The sequence below is a fragment of the Patiria miniata genome, unplaced genomic scaffold, assembly GCF_015706575.1.
Source record: "Patiria miniata isolate m_02_andy unplaced genomic scaffold, ASM1570657v1 HiC_scaffold_21, whole genome shotgun sequence".
Classification (NCBI taxonomy): Eukaryota; Metazoa; Echinodermata; class Asteroidea; order Valvatida; family Asterinidae; genus Patiria; species Patiria miniata.
Window position 1 is genome coordinate 6423688 of NW_024037060.1, and position 24051 is coordinate 6447738.

Genomic DNA, 24051 nt, shown 5'->3' on the forward strand with positions numbered 1-24051 from the left:
AATGTCAAGCTGACGCTTGTTTTGTCAAAGTGAACTAGATGCATATTTTAATTTCATCCTTTGTCCCAAAGGGAGTTTAGTGTTTGTGATTAATGCCGTACACAAACACAGTTCATTCTAGTGTAAGGGTACAAAATGTAACTAGTTCAGAGCCTGCTGTGTAAGTGACCGTGCCGCCACGTAGGGGAATCCAGGTACGGATAGAGCAGGAAACCGTCACATCGATGAGTGTACCTAGGCTATACAGATGCAACGTGGCACAGGGACGTCATTACTAATACCAAACTTCCTTTAGAAGGAAGCAGTTCGGCTGTCCTTAAGAAAAGGCCTCACTTTACAATGGGTAAGTTCAAAAAAATTTGTAATTTTTTTTTCGTCTTTCTTTCTTTTTGTCCTTGAGTTCTAGCAAGTTCTCAGATTCATTTTTTGTTCGGCTAATTTTACAAATTTACATAATACCTTTGCACTTTTGCTATTATTCTACTTTTAAATGGACTGTTATCCTCACAAAACTCCTGGCTTTTGAAAATCAAGGTTAACACAAAATTAATTAACAAAGCTGACTTTTGAAAACCGCTGTTCCTCAGCTCAATTGGTAGCAAAGTAAAGGAGTAAAATATCAACTTGGTCAATCATTGAATTCAAAACACACAATGAAATGAAATGCACGCTTTAGGCAATGCCTGTGCTTTGCATTATTAATGTATATTGTGAAGCACACGCTGGCAAAATGGAATATTTCACGAGGCAGATGTGAACAATTTATAGAGAAAGGTACTTTTGATTTGCTCTATAAGGGGAAGAACTATAGCAAAACAGTGACAGTATCAGTTTTCCGGAAGAAAAAATATGCAGTCAAAATGAAGCCTAACTATAAAACAAAATTACTCAAAATTTCCAATTATACAGCAGAAGTACCAGTGTGGATGTTTAATTTTTAAAAAATACAAAAATAATTAGGCAAAGTACTGGATTAGTTGAGCTAGGGGAGTCATATTTAGTTTTCACTTCAAAGAAAAAATAACTAAACTACCTACATTGTATTCATGTATACTGATGATAGGGAAAAAAGGCAAAATCAAATTAATCAAGCATGATGGAGCTATCTTAGAAGGAAATCCAGGCCAATGCAATTTACACATGCATTAGAAATCCATCACAAATTTAAACCCCAAAAAAATCCCATCTTGAAGGAAATCCAGGCCAATGCAATTTACTCATGCATTAGAAATCCATCACAAATTTAAACCCCCCAAAAAAATCCATTTATGCAAATTACCTAATCAAATTAATCATTAGTGCAAAAGGAGAAACAAGCAATTACTCACTATTTAAGTGGATAATTTCCATGCTGGTTGATTGCTTGGCTGGCGGCGCATCACTCCATGTTCTGACTAGTGCTGCTCTCCGAACTCAAATGCAGCTCCCAATCCGCGCAATAATGCTCAGCATGATGCGCTCAGGCGTGAATTACCCACACTTGGGTGAGCACCAATCACTGAAGCCAAAGCCTGGGCAGGCAGTATCTTCCAGGCACGGCCGGGGGAGGCGTGCAGGGGGCTTGGGCCATCGATAGCCAACAATGGTCTGAGGCTGATGACTTAATGAGGGCAAAGTACACAGTTGTTGGCACGCACAATGAGCTTGATTGATGGGGATTTTTCAACGAGAGTGTTTTCGCTACGCTCTTTGAATCGTTATCTCGGGGGAGAAAAAAAGTGCTGGCAAAACTGCTTAGCATGTTGATCTTTATTGATATGATGAGTAGGAATATCACTAGCAGTGGCACAGCTTTGAAAGGCTACAAACTTTTTAGAGGAGCTTAATTTCAAGTTTCACATTAGATTCAAGTGCCCTTATACGATATGCACCATGGATTTTAGTGGTCTTTCCAGATGCATTTCCCATGCTATTTTTGAGTTTCATCCTAAAAAAGACTCCTTTGCTAAATTGCTATTTTAAATACAAAAGTTAAATCGCTCTTGAATGACACACTGCCCTTAAAAAAATGGCCCATTTTAAACTGAATTATTACTATAGAATTTCGAATAAATGGCTGCCAGATAATAATTCCATTCTCACTGGGTAGGCTGGTTCCCGCTCCACAATCAGTATTGATAATGTACGGTCTGGGAGCCATTCTGGTTGCAATGCCTCTCTGTTTGTGCCCAAATCAAAAACTTATTTTCGTTTCAGAGGGTTGCAAACATCCAAATTGGAAAAATGTGCAGTTATTTTTGCTTGAAATCAAACGTGCAAGCTGAAAAATTATTAATTAAGAGAGAACAAAAATTGAATTTGTTGAAGAGCACGTGGAACGCAACTTGAAATATTTCATGTAAAACATTTTAATGAAGACTGATTCAAGTAACTTTTGTACTGAGTGTACAACTGTACTTTGTTGCCTCAACTTGTTATGCTACATACAATTCGATGAGTCACATGACCTGAAATTGGATGTTCATAAAGTATGCAAGGTGACTGCTATCCAGCAAATCTTAAACACTACACAGATATTTAAATGAGAAAAAAAGATGTTTCCAAACTTTTGATGAGAATAAGAAGAATGTTTGGTCCAGTATCTTAAGCACATATGGAGCTGAATGCACATTATTGAAGGTAGGAAACAGGTTGAGTTTCTCTGAAACTTCTTAAGCTTTTTTCCAAGAAACTGTGTCACAGCAATAGAGCTCAGCTGAGCGGTACTGAAAGTCCAGGCACCATCTTTAAAAGCTTCATGAATGTCTCTCACTATGAAAGCGATAAACAAGTTGATAACACCATTGATGTATAACACAAAGGGATTAGAAGATAGGATTAGAATCAAAGATCTAACTGGGGATGAAGAGGTTGCATTAACAGGTTCAAACAGAACTTGAGAACAACATCACAGGAAGGGAAATTCAGTACAAAAGAAACTTTGTGGTCAACACCAATTAGCCCACACCATCCTGCCCCAGTGAATAGTGATCTTAATCATCTAAGAATGTCAATTATGAGCTAGTGACGTCATTGGTTAGGCCTATGTGATAGTCTAATGGATGTTTTTCCTTTAAAAACTCAACTCTCAAATGCATGGTTTCACATAGCTTGACAGAAGGAGATTTTACAGATCATCAGCGATAAGAATCAAAACTTTACTGCTGAAAAGCATGGGAATCACAGGATATACTAAGGTCAATGCTATATCTGCCACAGTATGCACGCTACAAATGCTACAATGTACGTCTCAGGAAGAACGAATAGGGCCTTGTGCAAAGCTACATGCATGGTACATGTAGTTCCTTTGCTAGTGGACCTTTTATAAGGGAAAATAACAAATTACTGGATATTGTAAACAGGGTGAGTAAAAAAAACCGAAACCCAAATGGCGGAACCATTGTTTTAGTGAAGTTCTGCATGTAGCACTTCCAAAATTAGGCTAATATGCAAGCCCAGTTCATAGCTTTCTTTTAGTACAAGAATCATTCAAATCACTTATGTACTTTTCAAGTTTAAATATGGAATTTTTAAACACAACCACCGTTTTAAAGTTCTATCCACGGATCACCAAAAAGGTGTGCGTTCTTTCGGCACAAAACCATCCACACGCATCCCTGGCCCTATGTGATTTGTTTTCGTTTTGCTGAGAGAACACTTACCTTTTTGTGATCCATGAACAGAACTTTAAAACGGAGGTTGCATTTAAAATTCCGTAACTTGAAAAGTACATGAGTGATTTGAATGATTCTTGTACTAAAAGAAAGCTTATGAATTGGGCTTTCATATTCTAGATTTTGAAAGTAATAAATGCAAACTTCACTAAAACAATGGTCCCGACATTTGGGTTTCATGTTTTTTTAATCACCCAGAATTGACTGACGATACTGATGCTATACCATAATCACCAGGTCACAAGTATAGCCACAGAACAGTAAAGTATACAAGCAAAAAATTACGGTGAGCTTGTTCAAATCAATCAGACTCACATGGTGTGACACGTGAAGTTGATGATGACACAATTTAGTCATCGAGAGGGATAATGTAGGATTCGGTTTTAATCCGTGTTGGTCCTAGGTCTTTCACTGGCCTGGTGGGGCTAAAGGAGATCAAGGAAAAATCCATAATAGCGCATCAATTCTTTTGCGACAGTACGCACTGCTTTCCGCTATTGAGTACTTCTTTTGTTGAAGTTTTGGCACTAGGTTTTTACGTACATTCTTGTTTTGCTTGGGAAGAAAAGGAATCTATAAAAAATGTCCAAGTCTTAAAGTGTTAGAAATTGGCCAAAAAAAAGTTTTATGTAGGAATTGACAGAAATTTGTAGTGTATTCATATCGTGAAGCTACGCTGTACAAACAGTCAGACTGTCTTAATATTAAAAAAAAATAATAATAATATTTTCAAAATTTGTTCATAAAGTTTTTCAATTTTCAGGTGTTGAAGATAAAAAAAAATCACTTATAATTTTTTTATTGATATCTGAGGATGCCAAATAAAATCAATGTTTTGATACTCCTTCATGTACATAAAAAATATCTCAACATTACCAAAACAAACACCCCAAAAAACGACGTCTTCAAGATCCTTGGAAACAAGAAGTCGACCCTAGGTGTCGAGGCTGATAGAATGGGATTACGCACTGACTGAGCCTTGACAAAGGGTCCAACGATAACAATTGACTCGAGGATTAACGGAGTGTGACGCAAGTCAGGTATTCGATAGTGGCGGACCGACCAGTGCACTTTTGACACTCTTTTGTGTGGCACATTCCTTTGGGCCAAAATTGTGGTCACTGTGCCGCCAGATCGCCATGAGGACCACACTAAACACAACTCCTGCATCCGGCTGTAAAAACCAACACAAAAAAACTTACTGAACTGCTGAAGCCACAACAAATGAATTCATCAATATGTCAGGAGATAAATTATGGATGGGGCAAAGTAAATTTCAAAAAGGGAAAACAACTTAAAGGAAATATACAACATTTGCAAGCATCAAAAAACAAAACTACACAATTATTCAAAAATACCTTACTGGACTGTTAGTGAAGACAGTCTAAAACATCTTGTAAAATCATGGCACCTGGTGTGCTGTCATTTGAAAGAAAAAGTGGCATTTTTGTATGAATTTCCAATGCTGGTTGGCCGACCAGCATTGGAAAAGAACTGGCTTTTTTCAAATGCTGCCCCAAATTTACCATATTTAGTTACATGTAGGTTGCATTTTGTTTGCAATCGATTTCACTCATATGAACGGATACTAAGCCAGCCACACTGGTTCCCTGACCTTACAATTCCCCGTCTATAAATTGCTCTGTTTCATCTTAAGTGGGGTCAAGAAACCAGACTATAGAGGAACATGATTGTTTTTTTTATTCTTTTTTCCCCAGCATCTACAAGTAAGAACCAAAACTTCCAACAAGTCAGTGTAAAAATAATTGTCATAAACTCCTCCCCCCCTCTCAAATCCACCCATTTCTGAAAATTACAGCAAAAGCAAATGTTGAATATTCCCTGCAGGTAAACAATTGAGTCTGACAATTAATGTGGGAGACGCTCGGTATGTATGAATAAGTGTCTTCAACTACATGTAGTTCATACAAAAATTTGAGAGGGGGTATCAGCACAGAGACCAAAAGGCATGTACAGTGTTTATGGACAAAAGTGAACCAATTAAGCTGGCTTCCTTGGACAACAAATGCGGAAAGTTTAACAGATTTTATATGAATACAAACAGAAATCTATGAGAAAAAATGGCAGGGGAACCACAAGAACACCCCAATCAAGCACAATCCCGCAACTGGCAAATGCCCAAGCTGTTACGTTATCCGTATTACGCAAAAATCCTTGAAGGGTGGAGTGAGTAGGTCAAGAACCCGAGCCCACACCGTGTATGGGCTGGACCAGCTCCTTGTCTTGTATTGATTCGTATTTCGGTTAACTGCGCTGGGCCGGGTAACGCGTTCAATGAAGGGTGACATGAATTGAACACTTCAAGGCTTCCCTGGAACGTCCTATTCAACTGGGAATCAAGCTACAGTTACAATCGCATTTCTCGATTTGTGTATTTGGTTTGTCTATTGTGTGCATGCACCAACAGTGAGAGCTTTTTTTGGAAGGCCTCCAAAATGTGACAGATTACCTACAAATGTTTACGACGCTTTCTTGTGAAAATCAAAGATTGTTTTGATATACTTATTGGGATTAATGCTGTCCAGGGGGCAAGTGTACTGAGAATCAGTTGTTAGCCAGAACTGGACCAAAGAAGTTTCAAAAATAAATAAATACGTAAATGAAAAGATATTGACCACAAAAAAAGCTCTAGAAGCGAATAAGGTGCAAAATTCTTTTCCAAGTAGGCTATTCATCTGCCATGGAAGCATTCTTCGATGTAAGTACAGTGTTTTCACACTGATCAGTAATAAATAAGAGATCATTACCTAACCCCAGGCCCTGTTTGCTAGGAACCATCTTTATAATCCTCCAAAATCCTCCACAATTTTGCCATTATGTTCAAATGAAGGATACCCAGTGCATCAAATCCTTCAAAATCGTCAGACAGTCCTGCCTCTAAAAATGCATTTATCCTCAATCCTCCAAAATCCTCCTAGAGCTTCTTCAAACACCATTCATCAACATCCTCCAAAATTCTCCCGAATTGTAGATTGCATTCATCCTAAATCATCCTAAATCATCCCAAATCCTCCAAAACCACCAGGATGATTTTTGAGGATTGAGGAGGGTTAGGGTTACAGATGTCCAAAAAGTAACTGACAAAATTATTGTTGAAAAGCTTACTTGGATTTAAAGATTGTAACGGCAATAAACTCTCTGTGAAATTAGTCTTTATGGCATGCTGTCATTTTGAAGAAAACAATAAAGGAAGGCAATTTCCAAAGATGCGTCACTTAACCCTAACCGCCCTGAATCCTCCAAAATCCTTTTTGCAAATTGGAGGAATTTGCAGGATTGAGGTTACATGGCAAAAGTGCGTTGCTGATTTCGGAGTACGCACTGTGTCAAGGTCTTGGGCCGGACCTTGTGTTGTGTATGCTCAGCCATGCATACATTTAGTCCTTGATTATACTTGACATCCTCCGCACTGCTCCAGGATGTCACTGCCTCTGCCTCAGCCTATTGACAGTCATAGCCGGAGGATTTTGCAGGATTCAGGCAGTGGTCACCCCTCCATGGACCATATTCAAGAAACAACGGAGGAATTTGCAGGATTGAGGCTATATGCAATTTTTCCATGAGGCCAATTGGAGGATTTTGCAGGATTGAGGCTACATCCTAGCAAAAAGGCCTAGGGAGTTAGGGTTTTTAATAGATGCGTCACTTAGGATCACTCCATCCAAGTGACTTAAAATCCATCAAATTCTGTAGACAAAGAAACATTGGTTCGAACAATGACCTCTAATGACTCCTACATGACCTTTGACCTCAGTAATCCGATGAAGAATTGTGCTTCCCACCCAAGGGTCACTGTATCAAAGTTTCATCGCAATCCAGGAAAGCATTGTGTATGTTATACACTTTTTCAAAACTTGTACCTGTCTATTTGAACAATGACCTTTAATGACCCCTACATGACCTTTGACCTCAGTAATCAAATGAAGAATTGTGTCTTCCCACCCAAGGGTCACTGTATCCAAGTTTTGAAAAAAATTCAAAACTTTAACATATGGGTCTATTTTTTCAAAACTTTTAACATACAGGTCTACGACATACGGGAATACAGTCAAACAGAATTAAGGACCAAAGTGACAATAACCATGTAGTGTCTCACAAAAAATTCGTTTGAACAACACAAAACTAAACAGTTCTGCAGTAAAAACTCAATACTTATCAGATTTCTATTAAGTCAACACACCATTGAGTTAACTGAATTAAATTTGTGTGATATGGAGTTCAAAAAAAAAAAATATGACTTTTGAGTATTTAGCTTTTGGAAAAACAAAAGGATTGGAAATGACCAAACAATTGTTTTTCCCAAAAAGAAATGGGGATACAACTTTCAAGGGAAATTATCATACAGACTTTGCAGACTACAATTAAACCATACACTAAATGTACGGCAAGGATTAACAAGTCCATCACAAGTCCATTCATTAGTAAATCACAAGAAGCAGGAGATGAGCAATAACAAAGGAATGTCTTTATTACCATTCATTTGAATAGCTTGTGACTTGGAGTAAGACTGGAGGACTTGCGATGAACTTGTGAGAACTTGTGATAGGAGAAAATGCTGCAACCTGACGCCACTTCGGCGGTTTGTGTACAAAGTCTATGGCGAGTCAAGAAAATTGTCCAAGTATTTCCTGACAAAATTGGAAATGTTTCTCAGTCCCAGATTCATGTCTTATCATCATTTTTGCAATGACTGACCTTCATTGAGATGATATATGAAGAAAAAAGTGGCGTCAGGTTGCAACATTTTTTCTGCGCCCATTGACAATACGCAGGGATGCGCAAATAATAGACGTAGCCATAGCTGTTGAAGCCCATTTCGGGCCTGGCCATAGTAAACTCCGGAGGGTGTGTGAAAAATCATACATGTATGTTTAAATTAGAGGATTCAAGACAGTTAGTGTTAAGAAAGACACAAATTCAAAGACCCTTCTCAAAGTAAATAAGCCCAATTAAGATTTGCACATAACTGCCGATACACACGCCTGGCGCTAATGCAAAGAATACATACATGTGTTTGTGTACACTGAAACAGGTGGGCGCGGACATCCGGGAATTTTTTACATTGGCTTATCTAGCTCCTGGACCTACATTTATGTTCTTGAATGGTTCTGAAGTCTGGAGTGTTGAATGGTAACACACAGCAACAGTTAAATGCACATACTTCGAGACATACTCCCGCAACCCAATGCGGAGTGTCATGGCCTAGCGGTTAAGAACACCGGACTCATGTTCTGGTGTTTCAGAGGCAACAGTGACGTGGGTTCGAACCCGGGCGCGGACACTTGTGCTCTTAAGCAAGGCACTTAACCATTATTGCTTCGTCCTTTGGATGGGACGTAAAGCCGTAGGTCCCGTGTGTTGTATAATATCTAATGCACGTTAAAGAACCCAGTACACTTATCGCTAAGAGAAGGGGTTCGCCCCGGTGTTTCTGGCAGTGCGATTATCTTCAGCCATGAAGTCTGCACTTGTAAGGAAGGAAGGAAGGAAGGAAAACTTTCCGTATATTCTTGAAACTCAATGGTTAAATCTGAAGTCTGGAGTGTACGTTGAATGGTAACACACAGCAACAGTTAAATGCACAGGCACAAGAGACACGAAGTTACATTGTAATGCACAGATTCCATTACTCTAGTCTAGTTCTCACCTCTTGTTCTCGTTGGAGGTCTTCTTGCTTCAGCTCCGCCTCCTGTTGCTCCTCAAGGGCCTGCCCATCAAACTGTAGACTGGTTCCTGGATTCATGTCTAGTCACTCAGTCTTCATTCACGTTCACTGACTTGTCATAACATCGTCAACTTTCTGAGAGATTACCAAAAGACAGTTTATTACCAGTTATTTACAAACAGAAAACTTAGGCACGCATGGAATTGATAGACAATTTGATCTTTATGTTCAATTTTGATCTTACACAGGTAACGTGGAAACAACAGAAGGAAATGAAACAACACACACGACATTCCGTAAGTTCTCCTCACATTGCCACAGTAGGCTTAACTCAGATTTGAGACTACCCATTCCATTGACGTTGTAGGCCTAAAGAGTAACGTTATGTTCTGTTTAAGTCCGTGAAGAAAGCATGTATATATCGGAAAGAGTGTAGCATCCAGACGCCACTTTGTTGGTTGTTTACAAACATGACAAAGTCTATGGAGAGTCAAGAAGGGCTTCATCATGTTCATGATCTAACATGATGAGATGATGATGATCATGATGAAATGCAAAGTAGGGGGCCTAAATTAGTAAGATTTTTAGTCTAAAAATGTGTGGTTTTTAAAAAAAAACATTTGCTAAATTTAACGTTAGGCCTAGCATGCCTAGCTCATTCGCCTGCAACGAAGTGAGTGAGCATGGTGAGTGCAAGTAAATAGTGGTTACACTTTAAACTCGACAAACGTAAACACTAGGCTGTAAAAACAAACTGTGAGTAAGACGCAATATTGGACTCTTTCCCATTTTAAAGTGTTCCATGCGCAGTGTCACTTCGCCCCTACTTTATCTCGCATTAATGAATGAACGATGGGGGCGACATGGCGAAGTTACCCAGGCGAAATGACAACCCTCGATCATCGATAGAAATTAAACACAACAATAGCTAATAATTTTGCTGTAATACGCATGGATCTTATCTGAATACATTTTAGACGTTATTGTTTATTTTAAACGTGTGAATTAAAAGCTAAAACTGACAAGATTGGAACAATATTCACCGCACGGTACTTTTGAGATTTTCAGGTCGCGCGCCATTTTGAGCGATTTCCTCCCACAATGCCTCATAATGATATCCCAGAATGCAACATGTAAAAAAGATGGCGACGCCCATTACCGAAACAAGAAGTCTGATTTCTCCAAATAAATTCTGATTGAAAGTTGAAACTGCAATATTTCGGTCAACATTGTTGGAATCAGAATGAATGTCTGACTCTTTTTTTTTAGGGTCTTAGTTATAGGCCTACTGCCTTTAGGCCTACAGTACTGGAAACGTGAATTTTGTTATTTTTTTTATTAACGAACAAGTTGGAACTTTTTAATGGAATGAGTTTCGATCCGGAACAAGTTAACGAAGCCAAGTTTCCAGGCTTGTCTGGCAGCATGCAAGATGAGAATGAATTTAGCCAGGGTAAGAGAATATGTCGTCTCCAAGATTAAGACATTCATTTCATGGGCCTACATTTGCATCATTTTTCAGTGCATGTTGTTAAATCGTTTATTTTGGATATATTGCCGGCGGCAATCCCAATCAACAGAGGGCGCTGTACTCTCTAAGATAGGGCTGAATTATAAGATATATTAAATTACCACCAACGGTTGTACTTGTACTTGTAGCACCTGTGGCCTAGTGGATAAGCAACGGATCTCATGAGTGGGAACATCCGGATTCGATCCCCGCTAGGGACATTTCTAAGGTTTTTTTCCCCATCCCCAAAAATAAGAATATTCTTCTTTTATTATTTTAACATGTCGCAAACATTTTATTGCAGAGTATTACATTTTCTTTTTCAGATTTGTGGCTCTGGAGGATTTTTTTTTAAAGGGAAATAAAGTCCGAAATTGTAAAATGGTCTGATACCCATCTTGTGAATACGAAGTTACAATGCTAATGTTGGCATGGAGCCAGACTAAAATTTGTCACCGGAAAATGTTTAAGTACAAAAAAACAGTAACTGCGCATGTTCAGTGCATATCCGGCAAGCTAACGTTTACTAAAGGTTTGCCGTCTCCGGCTAAATATCCACTGCCTTTATTTAATTGGCAATCCTAATGGCAGAATTATTAACCTGCCGCTCATAAATCCACCTTGTAACCAGCTCAGAGCAATTCGGTCATGCTTGGTTACCCCCTTTGATGATAGCCTAGGCCCCCTACTGTGGATCTAGTGAGTTACCCCAGGATACAGAACTCCAACTTTTTTACTGTGGCCCGTTGATTTTATGTGGCTTTGGGGGATTTTTTTTTTTTTTTCCCGAAGGGAAAGTGAATTAGATAAATCACTTTGAGTAAGGATCCAAGTTATCTGCTGAACCACTCTTGTGTACATTGTGAGGGGCCAATCTTTGTTGTGAGGTATTCTGCAATAACTCCAATTCCAGTGTTCCAATAATGTTTTTATCGTCTATTTTGAACAAATTTTGGGAAAGAATGCAGCATCCTGCCATATATCCTATACAATTTCCTTTATTTAAGGAAAAACCACATACAAATTTTGAACCGTTGAAATTATTAAATTACATGTATGCTTAGGAAATACTTTTGAAATATTCATAAGTTCAGAAAGATTTTGTCACATAACCAACAATGTGGCGTCTGAATGCTAAACTCTTTCCAAAAAGTGAGTAGTTATCAGTTCATGCATGTGTATCTTTTTGTGTTACCGCATCATTTTGTAATCATTGGCAGGTTTCGGAAGTCCACTGAAATAAGTAAGGTACGGTTAAGTTTGCCTTGTCGGCAACATGAAGTTTGATGATTCTTTTTCTATACATTTACTTCTTACTTGCTTTCTTCTGAACTTTCCTTTTCTGAACTCAGTTCCCTTATGGTGATGGTAAAGGCATTACTAGGGAGATACACAGCTTTCAAGCTCCAACTAATCTAGTATTGAGTTACTTATGAATGTGCACATACTTTTAACCAAATATGGCAGAAATGTTTGCAGCACAGAAACACTCGATGCATTGTCTTCCTGAAGGCTAAATATGTTGTGTACACAAATTTTCTAATGAGCACAACACAATATGTGGGTGTTTTCATCTTCTTGGTACCATGTGGATAGCACTCTCCTTGTCTGATACTAACACCTAACATCTATGGAGAATGGAATTCTATTATTACTATGAAGTCACCTCTTTTCAGGGTTTAAGCTGTTGTGGTGCTTTAACTGATTGTTACGTTAACATAGGTCTGATCAAGCTATACAAATATAACTGTTAATCAGCCTTTAAACAGAGCATATATAGACATGTGTACCTGTATGATATACATGTAGGGCCAGAGCTTTTTGGTGTTATTTCATATACACCGGGCACAAAAGAGAAACTAAGCAGTCTTTGTAATCATCCTTGTTTGGACATTTTTCAGTGAACGAAAAAACATGAAACATACATTTTGTCACAGAAACTTTCCGGTTCAATTTGATACCTCACTTGGGAACAACTGTGTAAGAAATAACAAGAGTGCAAGCGCTGAAACTCCTGAGACCCCAAAACTAAAAGCTGCGCTTAGCAAGATTTTCAACAGGCATTGCAACACGCAATTGAATGCGGGGCCTGCATCATTGCATTCAATAGTGTGTTGCAATGCCCATTGAAAATCTCGCTAAGCGCAACTTTTAGTTTTGGGGTTTCAGGAGCTTCGGCGCTTACGCTCTCGTTATTTTCTTACACAATGTTCCCGAGTGAGGCATCAAATTGAACCAGAAAGTTTCCGTGGCAAAACGTATATTTCAGATTTTTTGTTCACCGAAAAATGTCCAAACAAGGATGATTTTAAAAACTGCTTAGTGTCTTTTTGTGCCAGGTGTAAATGCACTTAACTTGCTTTAAGTTGGTGCCATGGCCACCTCTATTTCTTGGTTTGCAGAATAACTTGTTTTATTCTAATGGTGATGAAGTGCTTTGTTCTGTTCGTACCTCTTGCAAAAATATCGTTATAGATTAAATTTCCTAGTTTCTTGGCTTGTGAATCAGTTATGATGGTTTGCCAACTCCCTCAAAGACAAATGAACAAAGCAAAAGTCATTATGGGCCTTTTTGTGCACACAGATTCTGAATGCAGTGACCGTGAACTCTTCAAGAGTAAAGACAAGAAGAAAGACAAGAAGAAGGACAAAGAGCGAGGCTACAAGACATTTGAGCCGATGGAGACCCACTCGGAAGACGACGATGAGAGGTACAAGTATTGCGCTGGTCCCAAATAATACCAATTAGGCTTTTCAGGAGTTTTGGGATTAAGTCCATCAAAAGTGTGCAGAAGTCGCCTCAAGTAATTCAGTCCCAAGATGGTTTCTGCAATTGATTTCAGCTGCTCTCTGCTGAAAGGGCAGCATCAAGCCATAGATGCTCCCCAGGAAGTGAGATGGTCTGAATATGAATAGTTTCATTGCGGTACCCGCTGCTATATCTGATTCGAACCAGCCAGCCGACCCTGGCAAGCTCGGTGGTCGAGTGGTAAGACATCTGCACTAGAAAGCAGGAGGTCTTGAGTTCAAATCCCATCCAAGTGATTTTTTTTCTCACAATCACTCGGGGGCGACGCTGGGTATACAGTGTTGGTGAAGGACAAAACCCAATATTGTATTTGTACAGGCTTTATAACACCACATTTTTATTATTAAGTACATTGGCTTGTTTCACCGCAGGGGCAAGAAGAAACGAAACAGCATCTTCTCTCGGAAGTCCAAAACCCCCAAGGAGAAGCACAAGGACAAAGACAAGGAGCCGCCAGCCGACGAGAAACACAGAGAGAAGGAGATGAAGGCGGAGAAGAAACGAAGCAAGAGCAAGGAGCGAGAGGCCAAGAAAGAACGGACACGGAGCAAGGAGAGGGAGAAGTTTGGCCGGAAGAAAGCCCACACCATCAGCACGGTGCCCGCGACTAAACCTGGTGAGATTTTGGAATTACGTAATATTGATACTTATTTTATTGTTATTACTTATTTCTGGTAGTTAACCAAGGATTCCTCAAAAGCACGCATGGCACTGTATCTCGCAAGCTTGAAGAAACTTGTTGAGAGTAGACAGTGAAGACATGCTCAGTTTTAGAGGTGAGAGGAAAACCGTAGAAGAATCTTAAGGGGAAAACTCATGGAACCAGGTAGGAACTGAAAACCTAATCCACAGTCGGACCTAGGTAGGAATTGAACCCGGGCCATAGAGGTAGAAGGCAAGGAAAGGGCCACATCGCTATTTCCCCAGTTATAATTAATTAGAATGGCGAACAGTGTTAAAGTAAAATCCATAAGCGTTCTTATCCATCACAAGTCATCCAGTTCCAAGTTTAAGGCACAGTCTGTTCAAATGTACCGTGTCGTAGGCGTTTCGTTTTTTATTATTCATCCTCTGTCATATTTGGCTGGACCTGTGCATTGACTTGTGTTTTATTTGTGACTGGACTTGTGATGGACTAGACTACAACGCAGATGGCTAGAAAGCGTAATAGTTATTTCTCTGTTTTTATCAGAACTTACGATCATCAACCTTACACCCGCGATATCGGCCCAATTTCTTCAAGTTGCTATAATGCTATCACTTAGCTGATTAATAGAGAACCAGGCAATAGTAGTGTAGATCATGTAGCAGTTTAGCTGGTAACCGGTGTGTGTTTTCGCTGAGTGAATCATGTTTGCTTACCGTAATTCTGTTCTGAGCAGCTCAATCTGTTGAAGTCAAGCCGGTGTTTGGGATACCACTAGCCGAGGCTGTTGAACACAGCAAGATGTACGACGGCATTGAGTTGCCCAAGATTGTGCGAGAGTGCATCGACTTCATTGAGGAGCACGGTATGTCAACTCTTTGTCTAAGAATTTTATTGTGGAATCAGATGGAATGAAAACAATACACAATTATCAATGATATCGTCGTGTCCGTGCAATAAGGTCGTATCTCCTAAAACGTTGTGTGACATCATGTATGTGAAACGCGAGTTTTCAATGTCAAACGGTCGTATCTCGCTTAAAATAACCCGGATGTACACACAAAGTCAATGGACGTCGTGTTGCACGGAGCGTATTCGCGCGAGATACGACCTTGTTGCACGGAGCGTATTCGCGCGAGATACGACTTTGTTGCAGAATCGAGTTACGACCTTATATTGTCTGGGTGAAAACAATTCCTAACGATTTCTATTGTGCACAATCTTTTGTTGATGAGATTATCATTCTCTGTGCAGGCATGAGCCACGCTGGTATCTACCGCCTCTCGGGGGTCAAGTCCAAGGTGGAGCTTCTCCGAGGCTGTTACAATCGGAACGAGGAGGTGGACCTGAGAGGGCAGGATCCCAACAACGTATCCAGCCTGCTCAAGCAGTACCTGAGAGAGCTGCCGGAACCCCCACTGACTAAGACGCTGGGACCCAAGCTGGAAGAGGCTGCTGGTAAAGAAAAACAATACTGTCTTGTTTCGTTCTCCGTTAAAGGCAGAAGACAGACCACTCCCTTAAACCCTCCAGGGTATTTTGGCTAAAAACCCTGCTTAATGCAGCAACATGCAACACTTGTCAAAATGACAAGCCTACACAGTGTAGCAAGATCCATCAGGGCAAAAGTCTCAAGGCCAAACTGGCTGAGAGTCTGTGGTCCCCCAACGCAGCAGGATACAACTGTGGCATTTCAATGAGTTGCTTCCACTATCTACAGGTCTAAGAGTTGACCATTTATGCACTGTGTTGACAGCTGAATGCAGCAAAGTCCAACAGACTTTTACACTGATGCACTGTCTTGCGTCTGGCAGGGTTAGGATCAACCCTACATAGTGAGATAGTTTTCAGAATTTTTCGAGAATAAATCCTTTCCACAATTCTCTAATAACCTCAACTCTGTTGAAAAAAATATAACATGTTTCGTGTACTTTCAAAGCTCATCCAGCTCTGATGGAAAGAAATATTGACTAGACTCTACCTTCTTAATCTTCTAAAATCCTTTCCAAAACCTCATGGATTTTGAAGGATGTTGAATAGTTTTGGTAAAGCACACAATTGATCCTTTCAGCTTATTTGCGATGTACCCTTTTTCTCAATTCATCAAGCAGTAAACATTTTTACTGTGGAATTGTGAAAAGATGCCAATATAATAGTGGAAACTAAGGCCAAAAAAAAAATATAGTTCTGCTTCCGGTTTCCCTACCTACCCTATTCTGACAGCCCCTACCCTAATTTTTTTATAGAAAAATTGAGAAAAAAAACACCCAAAACCATCAATTTCTGCCTTGTACCCTTGACTACATGCAGACGCCTCAATATAATCGTACACAAAAAAAATTGGCCGAAAAAAAAAATCCCTACCTACCTACCTTATTTTTGAATGCCATGTAATCGGAAGCAGAAGTATGGGGGGGGGGGGGGCCTAACCAATGTACTTTGTATTTATAGCAGAAATTTGTGGGTTTTTTAGCATAATAAGCGATTACTGTATGTAGACCTTTTGCAGAAAGGGCCCTCGCTGAGGGACATATTTTGTTATTTAAATTCGGTGACACTGAATCTACATAGTGTCTGCTCATGTAGAAACAAAGACCTTTTCTCCTTGAGAGCACTTTACTTTAGGGAAGGTTCTAAAGAAATGTGATCATGAACAATCTCTCATCGTCTTCATTATCCTCTTTCCAGCCATTGCAGATATCAAAGTCCGACTTCCGACGTTCCAGCGATTACTCCAGCTCCTCCCAAAATGTAACTACGCCCTGTTGTCCTGGCTGGTGGTCCACCTGGCCCACGTGCTGCAAAATGTGAGTGCTTAGGTCAACTCACTGAAATCTTTATCAGTATCTCTATCAAAAGCTTTTACGGCAGCTCAGCGGGCTTTTAGAAATGCCGAAAATAGTCATCATTGAACATAGATAATTTGAAACAGAATTAAAGTTTAACCATGTAAAGTGCTCACATGGGGTGCTGTGGTCCAATGGTTACGGTGTTTGACTCGTGTGCCGTGGTACATGGGTTCGAATCCTGACCGTTGGAACATAGTGCTTGAGCAAGGCACTTTACCATCATTGCTTGGTCCTTCGGATGGGACGCAAAGCCGTACAATGTAGGTTCCGTGTGTTGTGTAATGCACGTGAAAGAACCCAGTAACACTTATTGCCAAGAGAAGGGGTTTGCCCTGGTGTTTCTGGCAGTGGCTGCAATATGCACTGCAGCACCTTGTAAACCAAGGTGCTACATAATGGCTCTCATATTTCTCATAAACTAACACTTACCTGTCTTTAATATTAGACATAATTTCCAGCGCCTTGAGTACCTAATTGTCGGTAGATACGTGCGCTATATAAGACTCCGGTATTATTATTATTATTATTATTATTAGATACCAGCACCTTAGACCTTCTCCATTCTTAATTTGTTGTCTTTTCCCAGGAAGCTGAGACCAAGATGACAATTCAGAACATCTCCATTGTCATGTGCCCCACGCTGCACATCAGCCATCGGGTCTTGAACCTTCTCTTCACTAACTGGAAGACTCTCTTCAAGGGAGTGCAGATCAAGAGGTAAAAGAGGCATGGCAAAAACTAAGAAACAACCGTTTCCATTTAAGAAGTGTTAATATTAGGAATGAAAAATTTCTGTAATTTTTTCAGTAAATAATTGTGTGTGTTTCCATCTCGTTTATGTGCCCCTAGGTGTCCTAAACCACTGAAATGGGACGCGACAGAAAATCGTCTCGAACTCCCAGAAAATCCTGCGTAAGTCAAGATCTTATGTAATATTCATTTTCCAAATGTTCAGTTCTGAAGAGCACAAGTACCATATTCAAAAGAGAAACTTCATTAGTAAAATTGTGTTTATTTGGCAGTGCCTTGGAGGAGGAGCTACAGAGACAGGAAGCAATCCTGGCCAAGATGCACGACGATCTCAACAAAGGATTGGCTGACAAGGTATGAATATTTATGAGGTATATTACAGAGTGGGCCAATGATTGGCCAACAATGTATAAGCGTGTTAAATGGTCAGTTAATATGACCTTTCATACAGAACTTCACATTGTATTTAGGTTTTAAGAATAAAGCTATTGAAGTGTGTTTTCTGTTCTTTTTTTTTTTGTAGTCGACTGAGGAACATCTTTGGGAAGTGCAGCGAATAGTCACCCAGCTCAAGAGAAAGGTAAAACTTTCCTTTTGGATTATGATTATTATGAAGTTCTTATATCTTCTTGTAATATAGTGCTTTATAAATGGTAATATTCTGTAAATACTTACTATGTTGTTTTGAATACAAAGAATTTGTTGGGTTTTTTTCCAGTTACGAGTCAGCCGGAGGATTTCTGAAACGAGAATTGCCGCCATCGAGAAGGAAAAAGAACGGGAAAAGGAAAAGGAGAAGGAAAAGGAGAGGGAAAAGGAAAAACACAAGGAAATGGAAAAAGCCAAGGAAGCAAAGGCGGTTGGAGAACAAGACGCACAGAAGACAAAAGAAGAAACGGAAGACATCCAAACGGAAGAAATTAAAACGGAACAAGAAGAAACTGGCCAAGACAAGGAGGAAGTCAAGTCAGCAGACAGGCTCTCACAGGACAGGACACCTAAGAAAAGACAGGCGCCCCGGGCGCCAGCAGATGTACAACCATCGGCCGATGAGGAGACGCCGGCGAAGACGGCGGAACCCGAGGATATTCCGCAGGTTGAGATCGAGATTGAGGAGACCGAGGAGGATGCGGTCTTCGTGGAAACAGCAGAGGAGGATGTGAAGGAAGTCGAGGATGCAGAGGAGGCTATGAAGATAGATGAGGCAAAGAAACTGGAGGATGAAAATTTGGGTAAGCCTGCTGGAATTTCTTCTTTTTTTGAGGGGGGGGGGAGGGGAAGGGCCTCACCTTTTTTATCCCCCTGGCTTTTAAGCCATACAGGGGGATATTGCGATCACTTCTTCCTTCTGTGTGTCCGTGTGTACATATGTGTATGTGCGTATGTATGGCTGAAAGTCAGAGAGTTCCCTTTTAGTAAGGTTCTCTGAAAGTACAGTCATCAATCTCAGCCAAACTTGATATGTGGTTTTTGCTCATGGTATCTGGTAAAGTGATTAGACTCAGGCAACAGGTCATGACAGGCCAGGCCCTGGTCCTAGGTAGCCCATGAGTTAATGTCGTGAAAAATATTGTTTTGTAAGTGTAAGTTCAGTCATCAATCTCAACCGAACTTGATATGTGGTCCCTGGAGAGAAGGCTGACGTCAAAAAAAGCCTTTCCAATATAGATATTTACGAGGTCTCTTGAGAGCTCAGCTCCAGTAGTATTACTAATGACTCTAACACATGCTGCAATGGCATGAATGGCAAGGGGAACTCACCAAGACTGACTGACATTAAGCCGCACGGAGCCCCGTGTCTCACCTAAACTCTCCATTCAACCCAAACTCCCCATTCAACTAAGAATCAAATCAAGGCCTTAACTGAAAATTGTCCTTACTAACTGCCTGTACATGTATACAAACTGCCAGGATGCCGGGGGATCGCGCAAGGTTTACTTGCAGTATTTGGGGGGGGGGGGGGGTGGGCCTCATGGTCATCCAAGCTGCAAGATGCAAGATTCACTGACTCAACAAGCATAGCTAAATTAGAGTCCATCACAAGTCATCACAAGTCCATCACAAGTTCGCACAAGTCCATCACAAGTTCTCCAGAGTCCAGACTCAAGTCAAGTCGCAAGCCATTCAAATGGAAACATGACAGAAAGGCATTCCTTTGTTATTGTTCATGCCCTGTTACTTGTGACTGGACTTGCAAAAGGACTTCGTAATTTACTTGTGGCCAGACTTGTGATGGGCTTGGGTACGACACTGCTGACAAGAGATGTAGTCGTGGCTCTGGAAGCCTGTTATGACTCGAGACCCTCCGACCTTTTCTTGCAGAGATGATTCGTCTGTTGTTGCTATCCCAAGCCGAGGTCCTCGCCGAGCAAGAGGAACTCCAGGCCATCCACACCGAATTACTGAAACGCATCGAGGCTGAGAAGCAAGAAGTCGCCCGGCTAAAGGAAGAGATTGCTGAGGCTCACTCCCAGGCTCACCATCGTTCCTACTCCGTGGATAGCACCGATAGTCTGATGTCGTCCGAGAGTAGCACTGACAGTGTATCCTTTTGAATAAGAATAGACTTGCATTGTTGAACTGGGCCAAAAAATTTGATAGCAGTTAGGCTAATTGTTAGTGACTCAGTCTGTCAGTGACTCAGTTGGTCAGAAGACAATAGGCACGCCCTTCAGGTCCAGCAAATATTGTTTATTGTTCAACCTTGCATTATAGATCGTTCCCTAAAGATGATTAGAGCATGCTGATCGCCTAACGTCAAGTACTCTACCAACATATCAACATATTACCTTGACAATGCAAAGTAGATTTCGAAATCATTACATTCATTATATTTAGTGTTTTTCCCTTTGAATTTTTCTCATGAATTTTTGGGTTTTGTTTTTCATTTTTTGGGGGGCCTTTTTTGTGTGTGTTTGTGGTGTTTTTTGTTGTTGCTTGGTGTTTTGGTTTGACTCATCCCACTTCTGACACCATTGAATGGTGCTCGTCCTTTACTCCAAGTAATACATGTAGTTTGAAAAATATACCTCTCAATACTTTTAAACCCTAAGAAATATATTCATGAAATTAAAAGAGTATTGGTAATCATAGATTAGATCTTATTTAGGTATAACGGATCCCACTTCCGACACATTTTAATGGTTCTGGTCCTTAACGAGTAGGTACATTAGGATGACGATGATGACACGGAGCTGCAGGCCATCCTGAACAAACTCATCCGAGAGAACCAAGAACTAGAGGTAAGGCATTGGGGACAGTCAAATGTTGAAACGGGCGGAGTCGTTACCAAGTCCAAATATGTGCCAAGTGTAGCCTCTGGACAGTAAAACCTGGTATTAATAATTTGAATGAATACTTTACCCATTTACTTTGTTTTCAATCGCAGCGTAAGAACACGCAACTCAGCCACGACATCCACAACGAGCGAGAAGCCTGCGTGGAGCTCAAGGTGCAAATCAAGCTGCGGCAGCACCCTTACTACCAAATGGAGCCGTCCAGTATTCAGTCCGTCAAGGACGTGCAGGCTCGGGAGCGGGAGTTGGAGTCCTTCGTCAAGACGGAGCGCGAGGTGGAGTCGGACTCGGAGGTCGTGGTGACCTCGGGAGAGGTCAAGCGAGGCCGGCGGAAATCGCAGAGCAACCCAAACGTCGCCGGGCCCATGACGCTGGTTACCGGGACGAGGCAGGAAACGGACATTGAGAAGGAGCGGAGCGGAGCGAGCGGAGGGGAGAAAGCGAAGGATGCGCCGCGGGCTCGAAGGCTTGAAAGAGAAACGTCTGTCTGAACTGACTGGGACAAAGTGATGAAATTTTCAGAAAATTGTACTTGCACTTGAGTCCTGTGTTTAAGTCGTGGGACTGTGGGCTTGAGTTTAACTTGGGGATGAGTTGCTTTTGTTTTTGAGCAAGCTGTACATTCACAATTGCTTCAGTCCAGTCAATGGACCATCCGAGATTCGACCATAAGCCACGCCCACTTCGCATAATGGGTAACAACACATGCGTTTCCCCAATGCCACACTGGATGTTCCAGCCCGGCACGTCATGTGTTTGTGCACATACATGTATGTCAGATACAGTCACAGCTATGATTAGTCAATACATTATGGGCGGGGCTTAACGAAATCGGTCTATTTGTACTAAATGTGACGCTTGAAATTAGTTCGTCTTATAAGTTTCAACAGAATATTTACTCTTTTAAGTAAGCCGTTATGGTTCTGCTGTGAATGTACTGGCATTGTAAATTGCACGGCAAATTTGTTTTTGATTTTCTGCGCTGTAAGAAAAATATAATCTGCAGTTATTGAGAAAACAGTATTAGAACAACAGTACAACCATACAATTCAGATACGTAAGAAAAAATCAGTCAAACACAAGGATTTATGTATTTATTGAATACTTGGAGTTTGTAAATACGTGTATTACAAGGCCTAAGGATTTTTTATGTCATTAAATCTGAGACATATTTCGACAAGTTTCTCCACAAATGCCCTCTGAACTGTTTCCCCAGAATTTCCCGCGATCAAACTAAATCGGCATCATTTATGAATTGATCATTTCATGGGGGAAAGATTCAAGGGAAACTGTGTTCAATACCGCAACCAATATCCGATAAAATCGGCTTTTTCCTGGATATTATTAGTGAGATGCCGCCTGTAATGATATTAACATTATAAAGTCTTTTCATAGACTTTATCATTTGAATTTTCAAATGAAAATACTGATACTTTGAAATGTCCACCATATTCATATATTGTCAAAAAGTACATGTATATAAACAAAAACTTGGCTTTTGTGGTAAAACGTGAGGTTAAAGGCAAATACAAATTAATTGGTGGTGTGTGGGAAAAATTATTAAATAAAAGTGATAAAATAATATCTTTTTTTCCAGCAAGAAAAGTATGCTTAATTTAGAATGAAGGAATATACGTGTATAAAATGCTACTGTCTGTCTTGCCAAGATGTCGGCAAGTAACTCAATGTAGTCCTTTGTGTAATACTACATTTATTATGTATACAACATAAATAAACATGGAAGCATATTATTAAACACTGTTACAATGGTCATTTAAAGCAAATGTGCCCGTTTCTGATTTTATGTGCAACACTGACATTTCTACAAATACATGTAGACAGCTTTTCCGTTCTTGAATTTTTTTTAAACCGAACGCACTCGAAAACTCCCTCAATCTGTAGCAATCTTACACTGTGCAGCAAATCAACAGAACAATCTTTGCGGGACGTCAAACTCCATGACAAAAATTGTGTCTTGGTTGTGCAGTATTAAATACATCGATGTACTGCAAAATTTAATTGTTTAATTCCGACAAATTTGTAGTCCTTTGGAAGACTTTAAACTAAAGAGGGTTGAGCTACTAATACAGTTTTTAAGAATCAAATCCAAACTGTGGAAGGAATTCAAAATGGACGGAACGATAACGCATAAGTTGTTAAAAAAAAATTTCAATTTAAATATTTACAATTAAAACACTGTACATGGACGGATATGGCTATTGTATACAGTTGTGAGATATTTACTATGATTTAATCATACAAAGTCAATGCAAAACAAGGCACTCATCAAATTCATGTACACTTTGACCTTTTATACAAAATTTTACACATGTACAATTAAAGATTTTTGTATTAATCATGTTTTCCTGAAACCAACGAGGCACTGTAATCATTCCTCACAGTTTCCTCTTCCTTTTTATTAATGTGAAATTTATTTAATTGAAAAATTCTGTTGAGAAGACTTGGAAATGTGCAGATGATGAAACGTGTTTCCTTGACATTAATCACAAGTTAATTTCAGTTAACAAAAAGAAAGGCTGGTGTGGTTTGGCGCGGGAAGTAACGGTCAATATCAGAACATGTATCTTAGCTTTTAACCCTCCCTCTCTGGCTGGCAATATCAACAAGGCCAGCCCAGCAGTCGAAATAAATCAAGTGACCATTTTTAACTCTTGAGTGCTCCGGTCCCTGCCTACATAATGCAGGATTGACTGGCTGTGATTGTTATGAAACCCGATATAGCTATGCTGTGACTGGAGATTGATAAGCCAGCTGTGCGCACCAGTCACCTGCTTTTGTCTGTTGATGGAATTTGACTGTCACAGTGCCTTCAAGATCTGACTGTTGGTGAC

The 24051-nt window shown here is 40.2% G+C and overlaps 2 protein-coding genes across 8 annotated transcripts in view; one reads left to right on the plus strand and one right to left on the minus strand.

Moving 5' to 3' along the window:
• The window catches only part of LOC119729723 (centrosomal protein of 152 kDa-like), a 38111-nt gene extending 27659 nt beyond the window's left edge, over window positions 1-10452 (minus strand). The window contains exons 1-2 of one of the 4 annotated variants that reach the window (XM_038202425.1): window positions 10383-10452; window positions 9322-9474 (exon numbers count right to left, since the gene is read on the minus strand). In XM_038202425.1, the coding sequence (XP_038058353.1) occupies window positions 9322-9417 (96 nt within the window). In that variant the 5' untranslated portion in view covers window positions 9418-9474; window positions 10383-10452. Of the gene's footprint in view, window positions 1-1328; window positions 1498-9321; window positions 9475-10362 lie in introns of those variants that run through there. The other 3 variants (XM_038202427.1, XM_038202426.1, XM_038202423.1) reach the window with 3 other exon arrangements.
• Window positions 295-22978, plus strand: LOC119729724 (ralA-binding protein 1-like). Of its 4 annotated transcripts, none has more exons than XM_038202429.1 (15): window positions 295-343; window positions 9588-9635; window positions 13434-13560; window positions 14030-14274; window positions 15041-15169; window positions 15559-15762; window positions 16993-17111; window positions 17740-17870; window positions 18003-18065; window positions 18176-18257; window positions 18427-18483; window positions 18622-19135; window positions 20226-20446; window positions 21077-21145; window positions 21292-22978. In XM_038202429.1, the coding sequence occupies exons 1-15, from the start codon at window positions 340-342 to the stop codon at window positions 21688-21690; spliced, it is 2412 nt and encodes an 803-aa protein (XP_038058357.1). In that variant the 5' UTR covers window positions 295-339; the 3' UTR covers window positions 21691-22978. The 4 variants fall into 4 exon arrangements, with proteins under 4 accessions (XP_038058357.1, XP_038058359.1, XP_038058356.1 ...); XM_038202431.1 differs by lacking the exon at window positions 295-343 and adding an exon at window positions 12070-12097 and having other exon boundaries at window positions 9617-9635; XM_038202430.1 differs by lacking the exons at window positions 295-343; window positions 9588-9635 and adding exons at window positions 10656-10792; window positions 12070-12097.
• The last annotated feature ends 1073 nt before the right edge of the window (window positions 22979-24051 follow it).

Excerpts from the sequence above, each read along its gene's own strand:
- LOC119729724 (XM_038202428.1), top strand. The coding sequence starts at position 10,708 with ATGAGTTTCGATCCGGAACAAGTTAACGAAGCCAAGTTTCCAGGCTTG. Across the intron at positions 17,871-18,002 it reads AAGGGAGTGCAGATCAAGAG|GTGTCCTAAACCACTGAAAT; the intron begins GTAAAAGAGGCA and ends ATGTGCCCCTAG. Across the intron at positions 18,258-18,426 it reads ACAAAGGATTGGCTGACAAG|TCGACTGAGGAACATCTTTG; the intron begins GTATGAATATTT and ends TTTTTTTTGTAG.